The sequence below is a fragment of the Prionailurus viverrinus genome, chromosome C2 (assembly GCF_022837055.1).
Source record: "Prionailurus viverrinus isolate Anna chromosome C2, UM_Priviv_1.0, whole genome shotgun sequence".
NCBI classification, from domain to species: Eukaryota; Metazoa; Chordata; class Mammalia; order Carnivora; family Felidae; genus Prionailurus; species Prionailurus viverrinus.
Window position 1 is genome coordinate 10,089,167 of NC_062569.1, and position 16,323 is coordinate 10,105,489.

The 16,323-nt window shown below is 44.4% G+C and overlaps 1 protein-coding gene across 14 annotated transcripts in view; it reads left to right on the forward strand.

The window, feature by feature from the left end:
- The window catches only part of NKTR (natural killer cell triggering receptor), a 62,698-nt gene extending 49,135 nt beyond the window's left edge, over positions 1-13,563 (forward strand). For 2 of the 14 annotated variants that reach the window (XM_047874040.1, XM_047874041.1), the window contains 4 exons: positions 403-548; positions 1,854-4,736; positions 7,510-7,605; positions 8,353-13,563. In XM_047874040.1, coding sequence (XP_047729996.1) covers positions 403-548; positions 1,854-4,736; positions 7,510-7,605; positions 8,353-8,602 — 3,375 coding nt within the window. In that variant the 3' untranslated portion in view covers positions 8,603-13,563. The remainder of the gene's footprint in view (positions 1-402; positions 549-1,853; positions 4,737-7,509; positions 7,606-8,352) is intronic. The other 12 variants (XM_047874043.1, XM_047874042.1, XM_047874028.1 and 9 more) reach the window with 11 other exon arrangements.
- Positions 13,564-16,323: the final 2,760 nt, after the last annotated feature.

Below are 16,323 nucleotides of genomic sequence, written 5' to 3' on the forward strand. Positions count from 1 at the left end.
CATAGGCAAAACCCCAGCCTTAATTTTAGGTATAATCCAACATCTGCTCAAGGAACTAGCTGTATTCTCCATAGGTATGGGAATGTACTGCTGTTAGATGAAAATTTATTGCTATGTTTTTAAGTATGAAATGGCCTGAGAAGCAATAAGCGATTATGTTGAGAAATCTTAGTATGTTGAGTAATCTAGGCTAATGCAGGTAACTGTTAGGATTTCAAAGGAAAAATCCCATTTCTTTTAGTCTCTTACGTTTGATATAACTTCGTACCATCCTTTTGGTACTTTAATCATTATAGCCTTTGAATGGCATCTGAGTTTGGGTCTTACTCCTAACTCTGTCCTATAGCAGACTGTAATTGAGAGGTATTTTAAAAATAGTTATTCCTATCTTTGTTTTTAAAGCGCTATCACACACCTCCAAGATCAAGATCATGTTCTGAATCAGATGATGATGATAGCAGTGAAACTCCTCCTCACTGGAAAGAGGAAATGCAGAGATTAAGAGCATACAGACCACCTAGTGGAGAAAAATGGAGTAAAGGAGACAAGTAAGAGCCTTGAGTATAAGCACAATTCTGTGTCTGCTATATTTTAAGCGTTAAGGGGAGAGAGACTTACTTCTGGACTTTTCATTAAAGATTTACATTGAAAGTTAGACTGTGACCAAAGAGAATACATTTGGAAATACTTGGCAGAAAGAGAGCTATTAACTAGGAGGGCTGATTGGCTTCAGGGTGCTTTTAAATCAAGATTCTGTTTTCCCTCATAAAACTATAAAACTACCGAATCTCTCAGAGATTTCCTGTACAATTTTAAAAATAATCAGCACCTAAAAATTATATAGCAGGTTCTTTCCTAGCCAGGTCACTGGCTCTTAGTCACTGATGATTGAATAGATAGAAAATCTGTACCTTTCGTGTTGGTTAACTTCTGACCCCAGGGACTGTTGCTGCTTCAACAGTGTACCTGTCTCTTACCCTTAGTAACACCCCACAGTGGAATATCTGTTGTAGAAATGGGCCTGGCTCCAGAGTAGCTAGTGAAAAACATACCAGTAGGACCCTTTATAATCGTTCATGGTAGAAGTCTCTTTTCCTCTTTGAGTGTCCAGTAGTATGGTTACAAGTTGGAAGAGGGAATAAAAGGTGTGCATCTGCTGTGTGAGAGTGATTTAGACACAGTGGTATGGAGGACTCTGAATTGTGGGCCCTGACGTGACAGGTTACCATTAAGATTGTAAAACTTACATCTGTTTTTATGTGCTTTTTCCTCCATTTCTGTACTAATTTAACCAAAACCTTAAGAGAGAGTCTTGATTACCTCTGTGAAGCTGAAATAAAACAGAAGCCATGCTAGCTTCTCCAGACGCTTCTCTTTAAAGTTCAGGCAGCTCTCCTCTGTCTGCAGGGAATCGACAGAATTGTTTGGGAACTTAATTGGACTCTCTCTCAAAACTTGCTCCCAGAAGCAGAGGGTCATGAACAGATCCTGGGCGGGAACTTAGGATGTGACTGGCGCTCCTGTGATGAATTGCTTTGGTTTGGTTTGACTCTCAAAATCGTTTTTCTGTCAAGTTTGAAATCCTTTGCTTAATTGAAACAAAAACAAAAAACTAAACTAAGTGCTTTTGTAAGTAACTCTGTTAGTAGTTGTCAGTGCGTGTCTCTGAAATCACGAGGCCTATGCCTCTGATTTATCCTTCCTACGTGTACTCAAAGTGTGGATAGAGTCAGTACTATGTTGTTCACTGGGCTTTTGTCAATGCATTTGTATTGACAGCAAACGTGTTTTAAACTTAAAGCATAGAAACATGCTTGTAAATAACTGCATGCATGTTGGGTCATTTTCTACAGATTAAGTGACCCCTGTTCAAGCCGATGGGATGAGAGAAGCTTGTCCCAGAGATCCAGATCATGGTCCTATAATGGATATTATTCAGACCTTAGTACGGCAAGACACTCCGATGGTCATCATAAAAAACGCAGAAAAGAGAAAAAGGTGAAGCATAAAAAGAAAGCGAAAAAGCAGAAACACTGCAGAAGACACAAGCAGACTAAGAAGAGAAGGATTATTGTACCATCTGACATAGAATCCTCAAAATCTTCCACCCGACGAATGAAATCCTCTTGTGATAGAGAAAGGAGATCTCGTTCTTCCTCGTTATCGTCTCATCACTCATCAAAGAGGGACTGGTCTAAATCTGATAAGGATGACCAGAGCTCTTCAACCCATTCCAGCAGGGACTCCTACAGATCTAAATCTCACTCACAGTCTTACTCTAGAGGAAGCTCAAGATCAAGGACTCCATCAAAATCCTCATCACATTCTCGAAGTAGATCAAAGTCCAGATCTAGTTCCAAGTCAGGGCACCAAAGGACAGCATCAAAATCACCAAAAAGAACAGCCTCTCAGTTAAGTGAAAACAAACCGGTTAAAACAGAACCTTTAAGAACAACAGTGCCACAAAATGAAAATGTCATAGTACAGGCGGTGGTGGCAGAAAATATTCCTGTAATACCACTGAGTGACAGTCCCCCTCCTTCAAGGTGGAAGCCTGGACAGAAGCCCTGGAAGCCCTCTTATGAGCGAATTCAGGAAATGAAAGCTAAAACAACCCACTTGCTGCCCATCCAAAGCACTTACAGTTTAGCAAATATTAAAGAGACTGGAAGTTCATCATCCTACCACAAAAGAGAAAAAAATTCAGAAAGTGATCGGAGTGCTTATTCAAAATACAGTGACAGAAGTTCAGAAAGCTCACCAAGGTCAAGGAGCAGATCTTCTAGGAGTAGATCTTATTCCAGATCATACACAAGGTCACGAAGTCTAGCTAGTTCACGTTCGAGGTCTAGGTCTCCCTCATCTAGATCTCATTCACGAAATAAATACAGTGATCATTCACGGTGTAGTAGATCATCGTCGTACTCTTCTGTTAGCAGTGATGATAGAAGACGAGCCAAGAGAAAATACAGATCGAGCGGGAAGAAAAATAACACTTCTAGTAAAAGGCACAGCAGCAGTTCCGAAAAGACACTTCGCCATAAATATATGAAAAGCAGGGACAAGTCTTGTCAGAGAAAGTATAGCGAAAGCAGGTCATCTTTAGATTATTCTTCAGACAGTGAACAGTCAAGTGTTCAGGTTACACAGTCAGCCCAGGAGAAAGAGAAGCAAGTCCAAAAGGAAATGAATAATAAGCAAGAGAGAAACAGAGATGAAGAGAAATCCAAGCCCGAACAAGAATGCCCTCGTTCAAAAAAAAGAGCCTTGAAAGAGAATCTTTCTGATCACCTTAGAAATGGCAGTAAGCACAAAAGAAAGAATTATGCGGGAAGTAAATGGGACTCAGAATCAAACTCCGAACGAGATGGAACTAAAAACAGTAAAAATATTTCCCGGCCATCGTCTGATAAGGAGGAAGGTGAAGCTACATCAGATTCTGAGTCAGAGTTTGGTGAAATTCACATCAAAGCCAAATCCACAACAAAGTCTTCAGCAAGTACTTCACTGCCTGATGGTAATGGTGCTTGGAAGTCAAGTAAACAGCAGTCTTCAACCTCTGATTCTGAGGGGTCCTATTCCAATTCAGAAAACGCTAGAAGAAAGGCACGGAAGCACAAACACGGGTCAAAGGAAAATCTTAAAAGGGAACAGACCAAAAAAGCGAAAGAGAAATTGAAAGGGAAAAAAGACAAAAAGCACAAGGCTCCAAAACGAAAACAAGCATTTCATTGGCAGCCTCCACTAGAATTTGGTGAGGAGGAGGAAGAGGAGATTAGTGAAAAGCAAGTTACTCAGGAGGCAAAAGAGAAAAAACAAGTTTCTGAAAACAGTGAAACCTTGAAAGAAAGTATTGTGCAAACTGAGAAGTCCTGTGAAGAGGGCAACCTTTCAGGTAAATGTAATACAGTAATGATTCCATCAGATATTGATCAGCCTACTAAAGATGATAGTAAACTTAGCATTTCTCCTAGAGCTTTAAATACTGATGAAAATGTAGCTGCTTCTCCCTCAAACGTTCAGCATATTGCAGAAATTGTCTCAAGTGGAGTGGAAGATGTGCTTCAGACAGATGACAACATGGAGATTTGCACTCCTGATAGGAGTTCCCCAGCAAAAGAGGCATCCCCTCTAGGAAACTCAAGGCTCGACACCCCAGATATAAACATTGTTTTAAAGCAGGATGTGCACACGGAGCGTCCTGAGGGAGAGGAGCTGAAGCAGGAAAGCAGCATGTCTGAAAGCAAAACAATGGGGGACATGGGCAAACAGGACGGCGGCCCCACTGGCATTGCCAGTGCTGCAGAAAGCCCCGTGAAGAGAGAGGTGGCTGAGAAGAGCCAGATCGGTCTCTTAGATAATAAATGGAAGCCCCTGCAAGGTGTGGGGAACGTGGCCGCCCCGGCTGCTACTACATCCAGCACTGTGGAAGTGAAGGCATTGACTGCTGCACCTGAGATGAAGCCACAAGGCTTGAGGATAGAAATCAAAAGCAAAAATAAAGTCCGGCCTGGGTCTCTCTTTGATGAAGTAAGAAAGACAGCACGCTTAAACCGGAGGCCAAGAAATCAGGAGAGTTCAAGTGATGAGCAGACACCTAGTCGAGATGGGGATAGCCAGTCCAGGAGTCCAAGCAGATCTCGAAGTAAATCTGAAACCAAATCAAGACACAGAACAAGGTCTGTCTCCTACAGTCACTCAAGAAGTCGATCACGAAGTTCCACATCGTCTTATCGGTGAGCCCTGTATTTATTCTCTTTCCTTTTTCCCTCCCAAGGAGAGTCTGTTATTTTTAGCTTGGAAGAACATCAGAATTAGGGACAAGATTACTATTTCCAAATGTCTGGAAGGGAATGAGGGGAAGTCTTGTGCTGTGTGACCCAGAGAGCAGATCGAGAGCATAGGAAGTGGAGATTTTAGGGGAAGAAATTTGGGCTCAGTGTCAAAAACTATTAGCTTTTCAGGGCGCCTGGGTGGCTCAGTTCGTTAAGCGTCCGACTCTTGCTTTCAGTTCAGGTCACGATCTCACGGTTTATGAGTTTGAGCCCCACATCGGGCTCTGTGCTGACAGTGCCGACCCTGCTTGGGATTCTCTCTCTCCCTCTCTCTGCCCCTCCCCCACTCACGCTGTCTCTGTCTCTCTCAAAATAAATAAACTTAAAAAAAAAAACTATTAGCTTAATCAACTACAGCTCTTTGGCAACAGAGATGAGTTGCCGTGGTAGATGGCAAGTCTCTCTCTTTCAAGGTGTGATGTTCTCCCACCTCTCTGTGATGCCGTAGAAGGGAATCCTGAACATATAGAACTGTGTAGGATTTAGAGATCATTAACCCTCCATTTTACACAAGTGGAAGGTGAGGGCCGGAGAAGCACAGTTACCTGCCCAAGACCTGCATCTAGTTGATCTTTATTCAAGGATTGGAGAGGGGCATGGCAAGACCGATCATCTTTAGATTTGTGTATTTTGGTTCAGGTTGCCTGTAACTTTGGTCAGCATAGACAGTGCAGAGAATGAGAATTTTTACAAACTAAAAAATTAGTGATGGTGGCATGAAGTTAGTAATTTGTATTCCTTTTTAAATTTTCTTTATAAATAGTTCACGGTTTTACCTCACTGTCTCTTAGTTACTCCTATCCATTAATATATTATTGTGCTTGGTCTTCATCACTTGAACTTAAAACATAAGAATCTTCGAGAACTTTTTTCCCCTTTCTAGTTGTTTATCTTCCCTTTCCCACCCAGATTTCTTTAAAAATAGGAACCAGTACGTGCCATCTGTAGTAACAGTGCCCCATTTACTCTTTAGTTGCTTGCAGGCTGCCTTCTGTGCCGTCCCTCCCTGCTTCTCCCTAAGCGGGCTATTTTCAGGTACTTCGCAGGAGTGCCAGGGCATGTTTTCAGTCTTTTCCGTTCTCCCCTTCCCTCTCAGACCATTCCATGCTCGTGTTGTGGGCTCTTCTTCCTCCTGCCCTGACTCGGAGCAGGCCTGGAGAGCTGGTGAATCCCGGCCTGTTCTCTCCTAGGTTCATAGGCCAGGTGCAGTCAGCTATGGAGCTGCTTTGGCTCCCTGTCTGCTCAACGTCTGCCTTATCATTCACACTCCAGCAGTTCTGAGCTCTGGTTGATGCTGACCACTCACTTAGCTTCTTACTGCTGCCTTTGGAGTGGCTGGCCTTTCATCTTCGAAATGAAGACAGGCTTAGAAAGCCTAAGGAATTTGCTTTAGGTTATGCAGCTGATAGACTGGACAGCCTCCCTGTTTTGGTTACTTGCCTGGCCCTGACTCCCCTAACCACACTGTGACTTCACTAAGTCGGGAACTACTTCCTACTCATCTTTTAGTCACCTCACAGAATCTGCTCTATACTTGTTAAGTAATTGAAAAAAAAATTGTTGAATAAATGACGGGAGTCTTACTAGAAGACAATGTGTTCCATTTTCTTATAGATAAACTGGAAGCACATCATGTCTTCCAAAACATAAGTACATAGTGAATAAAATAAAACCTATGAGGGGGCGCCTGGATGGCTCAGTCGGTTAAGCGTCCAACTGTGACTCAGGTCATCATCTCGTGGTTTGTGATTTCAAGCCCCACATCAGGCTCTCCACTGTCAGTGCAGAGCCTGCTTAGGATCTTCTGTCTCCCTCTCTCTGCCCCTCCCCTGTTCATGCTCTCTCTCTCTCAAAAATAAACATTAAAAAAAAAAAAAAAACAACTATGAAAATGTTACATAGCAGCCTAGACATAGGGGTATTGTTCTGTCCTAAATGACAGGTATAAAGTTGGGGGAGAAGGGTGGGGAGCCAAGTGAATGCGGGCTGGGGGGGGCAGAATTGTGCTACTTAAGTTCCTTGTTGTATTAAATAGATACAAAAAAATAAAACAAATGATTAGGTATAAATAAATAATTTAAAATGTCATCTAGTTTAAAAAATAGAGCTTTGACATACCTGATATATCCCTACCCTCCTTTCTTCTAAAGTTGAACATTATTCTAAACTTTTGTCATAGTTTTGTTGTTTTTCTTCAGTTTTGCCAGAGGTGTTTCTATTTGTATAGTGTTGTTTTTGTAGGTTTTCAAAAAGATCTTCATACATACATACGTAATGTGTTCTATTGATGCATTTTTCACTTAACATTAAGTTCCAGGAGATGCCTCTGTTGATGTATGTGCTGTAGTTCAGTCATTTTCCTACATCAGAATATTTTGCTGTATGTCTGTGCATTAATTTTTTCCCCCATTCTGTCATTAATGGAGATTTGGATTATTTCTTCTTCCGATATTACAGATAGGGTTCCAGTGAACACACCTTTAGCAGCCTGTTCTGGTTTATTCCATTCTGTTCAGTTTAAACACTATTCATAAGCTACCACTGTCACACCCACAGTGAAGAGTTCCACGAAAGACTTTTCCTTTTGTTGTGTTTTCCCCTTTCCACTGTACTAGTAAGGCCTTGAACAGCAAGGTGAGTTAACGTAATTGTGCTTTTTCACTCTTAATTGTAGATCAAGAAGCTACTCGAGAAGTCGGAGCAGAGGATGGTACAGCAGAGGCCGCACAAGGAGCCGGAGCAGCTCCTACCGCAGTTACAAAAGTCACAGGTGAGCTTGTGAACCCCGCCCTCCCGTGTGGTCTCCATCCTGTCTGCTCTTCAGGGCGTGCACAGGCAGAGTGGGGGAGCTGTTGAGAAGAATCCTGTCACTGTTGAATACTAGACAGGCCTGTCGTCTCGTCCGGTTGTTTCTAAGAACTGTCAGATTCTCACTGGCTCTTCTCAGGATGTGATCTTATCAGAGTGAGGAAAGAGAAGCAGTAAAAATATTTAAAAGAGGCCCTGCCCGCCAGCTCCCCCTCCCTCCACCTCCAGTACATCTTCCTTAACCTTAGTTCACCTCTGCAGTCACCTCTTTCTTGACTCGGAGTAGGGATTGGGATAGGAGGACTGATTTGTTACCAGGGGCCACAAGATGAAGCATGTCGGGGGTGACCCCAGGTCTCTATTTCTTCCACGTTCTTGAAACCCCCTTGCCTCTCAGGCATTTTCCAGTGCTGCAGCTTCATTTTACTTACAGACGTCTGACCTGTGCAGACCCTTCCCTCCCCACCCAGTTCGAACCTCCCCAGAGACTTTCGTTATGTGCATCTCACAGAAGAATTGAATAAAACATAAGCTTTCTAATGATAACCAACCTGGCTTTTAAAAAATACAACATACTTTTGATATACAAATGAAATACAGCTACTGGATTTCATTGTGTTTTTTCCTTGGTGGGCAAAGAAATGTCTAGATTTTTTATATAGCCTGTCCTGACCCACAAGATGATGGTCCCTCATGTGATTAATATTAGGACATCCAGCAGGAGCAGATCCAGGAGCAGCTCATACGACCCCCACAGTCGGTCCAGGTACGGACGGAGGTGGGGAACCATTTGTGGGGGCGGGATTGAAAAGCCTTGTTTTATAAAACCCTTCACTTCCTTTTCAAAAGTGCTGTATTCTGTTGAAAAGTGTAGATACCTGTATTTGTCTCATGTAATCCTACCCTATCTACGTGAGGTCTTTTTGACAGCTTTTATCTGTTGGCCCATGGTACTCTAGTGTCAAAAGTGACCATTGATGACCAGTTGTAATGGCAGGTGTTTATCGGATATAATTGCCTAATAAGATCCACCACCTTCATTCAAACTTAACTCAGTGTCAACTTCGTGATATTTTTCAATGCAGAAAATAAATGAACATTTTTCTTTTTACTATGGTAAGTCTGACTGGGGCAATTGTTCAGTGTTTCCAGTACTTGCTGTGCAGCTGTGTCCTCGCAGTGTCATCTAGGCCCTTGTTTTCGAGAACACTGATCAGGTCATAAAAAGAAATGGAAGCATATAAGTATCTGAGTGGGAAAATTGAGTGTGTGTTGTTGCTGTTGAAGCAGGTCCTACACTTACGATAGCTACTATAGCAGGAGTCGGAGTCGAAGTAGGAGCCAAAGGAGTGACAGTTACCACCGAGGCAGAAGTTACAGCAGGCGGTCCAGGTGGGTCCCCCTCCTTTGGGGCACTGCACGGTACTGTGGGCACTTGGTGCATGAGGTGACAGACAGCTAATAGAAGAGAAAGCATAATCTTGGGAGGACAGAAATATTTTTCTCTTCTCGTATTTCAGCAGTCCACAGGCAGCTACTAAATAAAAGTGGCCGTTGTGTTAAGGGTTGCCGGGTCAGGTTTGCTGGGTATTGTTACATGTGTGAATCCAAAATGGATCTGGTAATACTTACGTATCTTTGAATAGTTTGCAAGGAGTAAAGAGAGAAGGTCACCTAAACCATGGGCCATTCTTTTAAATAGGGCTAGTTGCTAAAAATAGCAAAACAGATTTGTTAATTTTTTTTAATCAAAAAATGTATACTAAAATGTCATCATTTGCTTCAACAGCAGAGTTGAGGTTTATATCATCAATTTTTAGTAAAAACATTTTTATATATTACAGATATTTACACATATTACATTTTATGTAACATATTTTGGCTGGTACTGTAAGAGTCTTTGTGTTGACTTTTTATGGTGTCCCTTTCCTAGTTGCTTTTTTGGTCTTAACCCTTCTCCCATTCATTGCAACTACTGTCAGTGATCCTTGTTGAATATTGGTATAATCTAAACACCTCCCTTGTTTGAAACTCTTGAAGGACTCCCTGCTGCCAGAAGGGCGGGTCTAGGCTCTTTAGCATTGCATGTAAGGCCTCCCTACCTACCAGCTCCAGCTGGGGCTTTTCTGTCTTCCCTCCTTTAATGTGCTAGAACCTTTCCTTCTGCCTGGAGGTACACACGCCTCTTGAAATGGCCAATTCCCACCTACCTACCCCACAGGCCTCAGTTGCAACCCACTGCCCCAGGAGGCCCGCCCTGACCGTTCACCCTGAGTTACGCCACCCCCACCTCCCTGCCGTGTGCCCTATTTGTCTTGTCCACTATTCTTTACTGTCCTTGAGCCCCAGGAAACTATACTTGGTCTACTGTGTATGTCCTAGCATTTGGCAAAGTGACTGGCTCCCTGAATTTTTTTCAAAATAACTGAGTGGTGACAATTGCCAGGTCCTCTTGACTTAGTTTCCCAGAGGTCCTATCTGCATGCACCTGCCCTACCTTCCTCCCACATCCCCCATTTTTGGGGGGGGGGGGCTTCCCCCTTTTTTTTTTTTTAATTTTTTTGGACCGAGGGGTAAGTGAGGGAGGGAGGGGCAGAAGGAGAGGGAGAGAATCTTAAGCTGCCCCGTGCAGAGCTCCATCTCACGACCATGAGATCATGACCTGAGCTGAAATCAAGAGTTGGATGCTTAACCGACTGAGCCTCCCAGGCGCCCCTTGGTTTCCGTATTTTTAATGAAACTATTTGTGTACCTTTTTTATCCCTTGCTTCCTCGGTCTCATTAAATATTGATGTTCAGTTTGGGTAACATGGAAAATTATTCTGCTCATTTGCATGTGGATTTCAAGTAATTTCCCAAGATGCGATGTTTCTTTATCTTAACGTTGATATTACTATTCTGTCATTTAAAACGTCTTTGAAAAGTCTACACTGTTGCCACAGTCAAGACCCCACTCATCCACCCACTGTGCTCTGCCACATCAGTATTGCTTTCAAGCCACTCATATCAAAAAAAAAAAAAAAAAAAAAAAGGCTTCAAGAGGAATTCAAAGGGTTGAAGTTAAAAGGTGTCTGTATATTTCTTTTGTTATACAGGAGTTGTAGATCTTATGGCTCTGACAGTGAAAGTGACCGAAGTTACTCTCATCACCGGAGCCCCAGTGAAAGCAGCACATATAGTTGAAAATGTCCCCCCCCCCCTTTTTTTGATACAAATTATATCTTATTTGTAAATATCTGGTAACTTAAAAGTTGGAGAAACTTAATGGCAGTCTGTTGTTCTATTTCAATATTAGAGATAAGTTTCAAAAATAGGCACTTAATTGTTATCGTTCATTTACATGTACACAGAATTTAAAATACAGATATGTCTCCTAAAAATATTTTTATGACACATTTTACAGTAGCCAACTATGGAAATGAATTTCATTTTCTTGAATCAAGAAATCATGAAATTTAAGTATCATTTGCAATATTATTTTAGACAGATGATTTCTTTCCATCTCATGTATTCCTTAGAATACAGATTGTTTTTGCCCGTTTTTCAGGTTTTAGCATATATGCTGCCAAGCATAGAACTGTGAAGAACTGTTAAAGGTGGCCAAATATTTATGTACCAATCACACAGTGTCATACATACGTGCTCTTAAGAACAAACCACCCAGAATTGATACTTGATGGTAGCCAGGAATATAAGGCAGTGGCTCTGGAGTTCTTCATTCTTTCCTTACTTCTTGGTTGTCTCAGAGGATCGGGAAAAGTGGTCATCATACAGCCCACTCCGGCTGGCAGGTGAGGTTCAAAAGAATAAATCGGCCTTAACTGTGTACCTACACTGTCCCTAAGGACCTAATGTTTTATGTGCTTTTTAATGAATACTGTCACAAGTTTAGATTGTAGAAACAATTCTATGCCAGTTCATGTTTTGGTGCTCGGTACCTTTTGGTGCCTCTTTACGTATACTTTACGTTAGAATCTCCTAGAAGAGAGATTATTATTATTATTATTTTCATTCACTGGCGCCAAACGTTCCTTCTGAGCTGTATTCACTTTAAATATTTGGAGGGCTTCTCTCCAGCTCAGGTGTGGCCTGGGGTCCTCCGGAGCAGGCAGGACTGACCCAGAAGGTTGTGCGGCCGCTCAGGGCTGCTGCACGTAACTGACATGTGTGCCTCGGGAAGAGTCGATTGAAGAGTGGACTTCAAAGTACCACCAAAACCTCACTGCCACCATCCTGGAGACACTTGGCAGAGCTTTTAAGTCTTTCAAGTAGGAGAGAGAGATACCACAACAGCAGCTGAACTGTTCTAAGCACCAGCATGTTTTTCCTCTTTCTGCCGTGACCCGCTCTGACTCGGTGAAGCCTCGCACGACACGAGGAAGTCCGGGACATCACACAGGGGAAGAGGGTGTGCACGACTGCACAGATGACACATTTTCTGTTTGGGGTGGTTCCTCCAAAAAGGATTTGACCTGTAAAAACTGGTGTGATTTTTTTTTTTGTTGTTTTTGTTTTTTAATCTTTGAGTTTTTCCCCCAAGTGTACTTAATCACCTTAGTGCCAGTTTAATCAGTTACGCAGAAGAAAATCCTACTGGATGTTGGGTGTGGAACTCTGCACCAACCCAACCCAGGCCTTGGCTTGGGGTACATGGGAAGTGGGAAAGAGCCCTCAGTGGGAGGGATTTGACAGCCTCGGATGGGTGAAAGGGAGACCTTGGATATATTAAAACGGTCATCCGTAAAAGGTTCATAAACAGGGTTAAGTGGTCAGCTGTTTGCCAGGTTGATAGAGTACGTCAGAAAACAGGACCCAAGTCAAATAAATGGACTTCTTAGTGAACACAAAACAATGTGTGATTCATGTGAAGGGTTTTCAAAAGTTGCCTGTAATATTCAGTGGGGGAAAAAAAACGCATTCAGAAGCCCAACAAACTGCCAAATCTAATTAGGTTAAGAAAAGTTACCCTTGGACGATGTATTTGTTTTCTGCTGCTGTGTAACAAAGTACCCCAAACTTAGCAGCATAAGACAACGCCTATTTCTTAGCTCACAGTTCTGCAGCTTGTGAGTCTGGCACAGTGTGGCTAGATTCTCTGCTCAGGGTCTCACAAGGCTGAAATCAAGGGTCAGCAGGGCAGCATTCCTTTATGGAGGCTGTGGGGAAGAATCTGCTTCCAAGTTCATTCAGTTCCTTGCTGGCTGTCATCTGGAGGCTTCTGCCTCAGTTCGTGAAGGCTGCTCTCATTCCTTCTCGCGTGCTCCCGTCCATCTTCAAATTCTCAATGGCCCATCTTCTCACGCCTCCCATCCCTCTGCCTTCTTCCTCTGTTTTAAGGTTCATGTGATTAGATCAAGCCCACTGATCAAGTCTCCCTGTTTTAAGGTCAGTTCTGCCATAGAACATAACATAATCACAGGAGTGACTGCACAGGCGCGGGTTCCTGGGATTTGGGCATGGAGTGGGGGGGGGGGGGTGCAGGCCATTCAGAACCCCACCTACCACAGACCATCACTGCCCATTGCGCTGGAGTTTCATCCCAACAAGGTGGGCCCTGGAAGCCTCATTTGTTTCTTCCATGGACAAGAACAGCCCTCAGCCGTAGCATTCAACTGTGTGTTTACTGAATGAACTACAGAAACAGCTTTTCTGCCTAGAGGGGATTGTTCTGTATTTTAAGTTATTTTTTAATAAAATTTAATTATGTTGTGTATTGTGCTTCTTAATAGGAAATGTATTATTGGACTGTTTTTGTAATGTTTACTGCAAATGAAACATGATATAGCTGGTATTGTTCAAAAACTGTAGAGAATACTTTTGTACATATTGGCAATGTCTAATTTGTATACACTTCATTTAAATGTTCCTAAAACTTGAAAAGGGGGACCTTGTAGAAATTAAAATATATACTTAGTCTAAATCCGTGCCTGTTTCATCTCTCTTTACTCGTCCAGACTTCCAGTAATCTTTCCGAAATGGAAAAGAAAATGTTGAGTCTCTTTGCTGAGCCAGGCGGCGAAGAGACTTTGTCTCTGCTGCCCGTTTCCATCTGGCGGCTGAGTATCGGCGGGGCGTGAGGTGGGGCCGGAGAGGCACTGCAGGCAGAGATGTTCACCTGCCCAGATGGTGCACCTGCTCAGTGATGGTGCTTGGTCTCTCCTGCCCTGCAAACTCCAGGTTTCCTCCAGGCTCCGTTGTTGTCATTCAGCCGAGGTGACCTGCATACAGAGGTCTTTGCTGAGGAAGGAATATGTCCCATCTTCTCTGGGAGTTGCTGCCTTCGGGACAGAACATTTACCTACTAAACCACCCGCGGCCTCCACACTTCCCTCTCTACCAGTTCACTAGGCACAGAGCACTGGCTCTTAGAGAAAACATTCATGGTGATATTTTTAGTGTCCACATGAGAATTTGCAGGGCAAGTACAATTAACTTTTTTCTCCTCGGGACTCAGAGGAATTTGTATTTTCTTAGTGAATACCTCATAACTTCTCACAGTAAGACTTGCAGAGATTCAGTTTTCAGAATTGAGTTAACAGTAGACCCCCAAGTCAGGCAATCCCTGACAATAGTCCAATCTGGATGCATTAAAATTTAAAGAAAACTTCAGAGTCTTTTTTACTGTAGGGAACTCCCCAAGTGAGGTTCTTTTTTAGTGAGCTCCAGCATTGTGTTCACATTCTCATAGTGATCATTTTGATCAGCTGGGCAGCACTGGGGGGAAACGTGTCAAGGATTTTGGCCTTGACTGTTCTGAATTAGCCGGGCATTAAATAGGAGGTAAGAGAATTCAAGAAAAATACCCCTATCACAAGTGAAAACTGGCTGGACACCACTGTTGGGAAGGGAAAGGAAACTGTAGTCCGTGTAGAGAGAAACCTGCCATGTAGGTGACGCAAACTAGCTGACTAGGTGAGGCCTGGAAGCCATGCCTCACATGCTAGAAGAGCCTGGACTCTGCTGGTTTCTAAAAGAAGTCCCATGCAGCACTTGTGAGGGGTTGAGCTGGGAAGCAAGCTGAGAGGAATCCTGCTGGGCAGGGAGAAGTCCTTTGAGAACAGGGGTAGGGAGGGGGTACCCTGGAAGAACAGGGCACCTGCTCGTCTTCAGGGCCCACTCCGGGCAGCTCCAGTCAGTGCCTGATGCTGTGTGTGTGTGTGTGAGGCCAGGGGAGCACACTGCCACAACACACACACACACACAGGGGCAGGAGGCTTTAACGGTCTGTTTTCTTTAAAGGTTTCAGTAGAGGGCAGAGGCAGTGCCCTTGCCCCTTTCTCTTCTCCTCCCTGTGAATCAAAAGGCCGGAGTGGGGCTGTGCCGAGCTCCAGGCCAAGTACTTCTGCCCCTTAGAGACCCTGGGCCCACCGTTCACAGCTCTGCAGGCTGAACTGAGTTTCAGAGCCCGGACCCAGGACCCAGGCCAGCCTGAGGACTGTTGTGTCTGAACCGGCATAGAGCCCTGAGGAAATCAAGGTAAAGAAAGTGACCTCAGGCCGCAGGAGAGACCCCCGCATCCTGTCTGTTCCTGGGCCTCTGACGGCTCATCTGCACCAAGAAGACGTGGATTGCCCATTTCTCGGCTCATAAGCCCTAAAAGAGGGTGCGCGCAACTGGCACAACTGGGCATGGGAATCCGTGGTGCCCATCCTTTTCCCAGACCCGTCTGGAGAGGAGTCGGCCTCCCAGAGGGCCTACAGGGAATGGAGGCCTGGGCTCCCACTCCCCCAGCCCCAGGTTACCCGGGTCCTCCTGCAACTAACTTCTCTACCAGCAGGCCAGATTCCCAGAGAAAGGCTGCCAAAGACCCCACTAATGTCAATGCCTCCAGCCTAGTTTGACTTTATTTTGAAGAGAGAAAGGACCTCTGTGAGCAACGAGACTGTGGTATAGTCCATAAGGGGTCTGGACCAGAGCCAGACTTTCTGGGTTCAAGTTCTGCTCTGCCACTCTCTAGTTTGTTAACTAACTAATTAGATTGCTTGACCTTTATAATTCAGCTCCTCATCTGAAAATCTGGGATACCAAGGCCTCCCTCTTGGGAAGTAGGGAGAATTAAATGCTTAGAGCCAAGCATACATCAAAGGCCCAGGGACACGGGCCCTGGGATCGCCTCCAGGAGGAGGGTAGGAGCCCACAGATTTCATGTGGAGGGCCAGGCTCAAGTCACCAATGAGAAGCCCACAGTCCCTTGAACCAACAGGGAGGGAGAGGATCCTGGAAGCTACTGGTGAGGCATGCCAAAGCCATGACGTTTACACAGCAGGAGGGAACGAGGCAACCTGCTGGTTTGAATTAGGCCCCCACCCCGGCAGCTGTAGCCTATTAGTGTGGCGCTCAGTGGAGGCAGAACACAGGGGCAACACCCCCCGACTCCACACTCGGAGCTCTGTGCTCCCGTCCCTGTAGGGCTCTGGGTCAGCCTCTGGCGGGTAGCTCGAACATCCCTTTCCATCCCACCGACTTCACGCTGTGTTATCCCCTTCGGTTTTCTGACACTGTCCACTCTTGTCCTTCCCCATCCCAGCTACGGCAGCTACACAGCCTCCTGCACCCCAGGGAGGCTGAGTCCTGTGCTGTGCAAGTGTGCGTGCACACATCCCCCCAACCACCTCTGGGCTGTTTGTTCTCTCCATGATCAGAAGAGGTGGGCCTGGTGTCCCCAGCCAAGCTTGGGGAC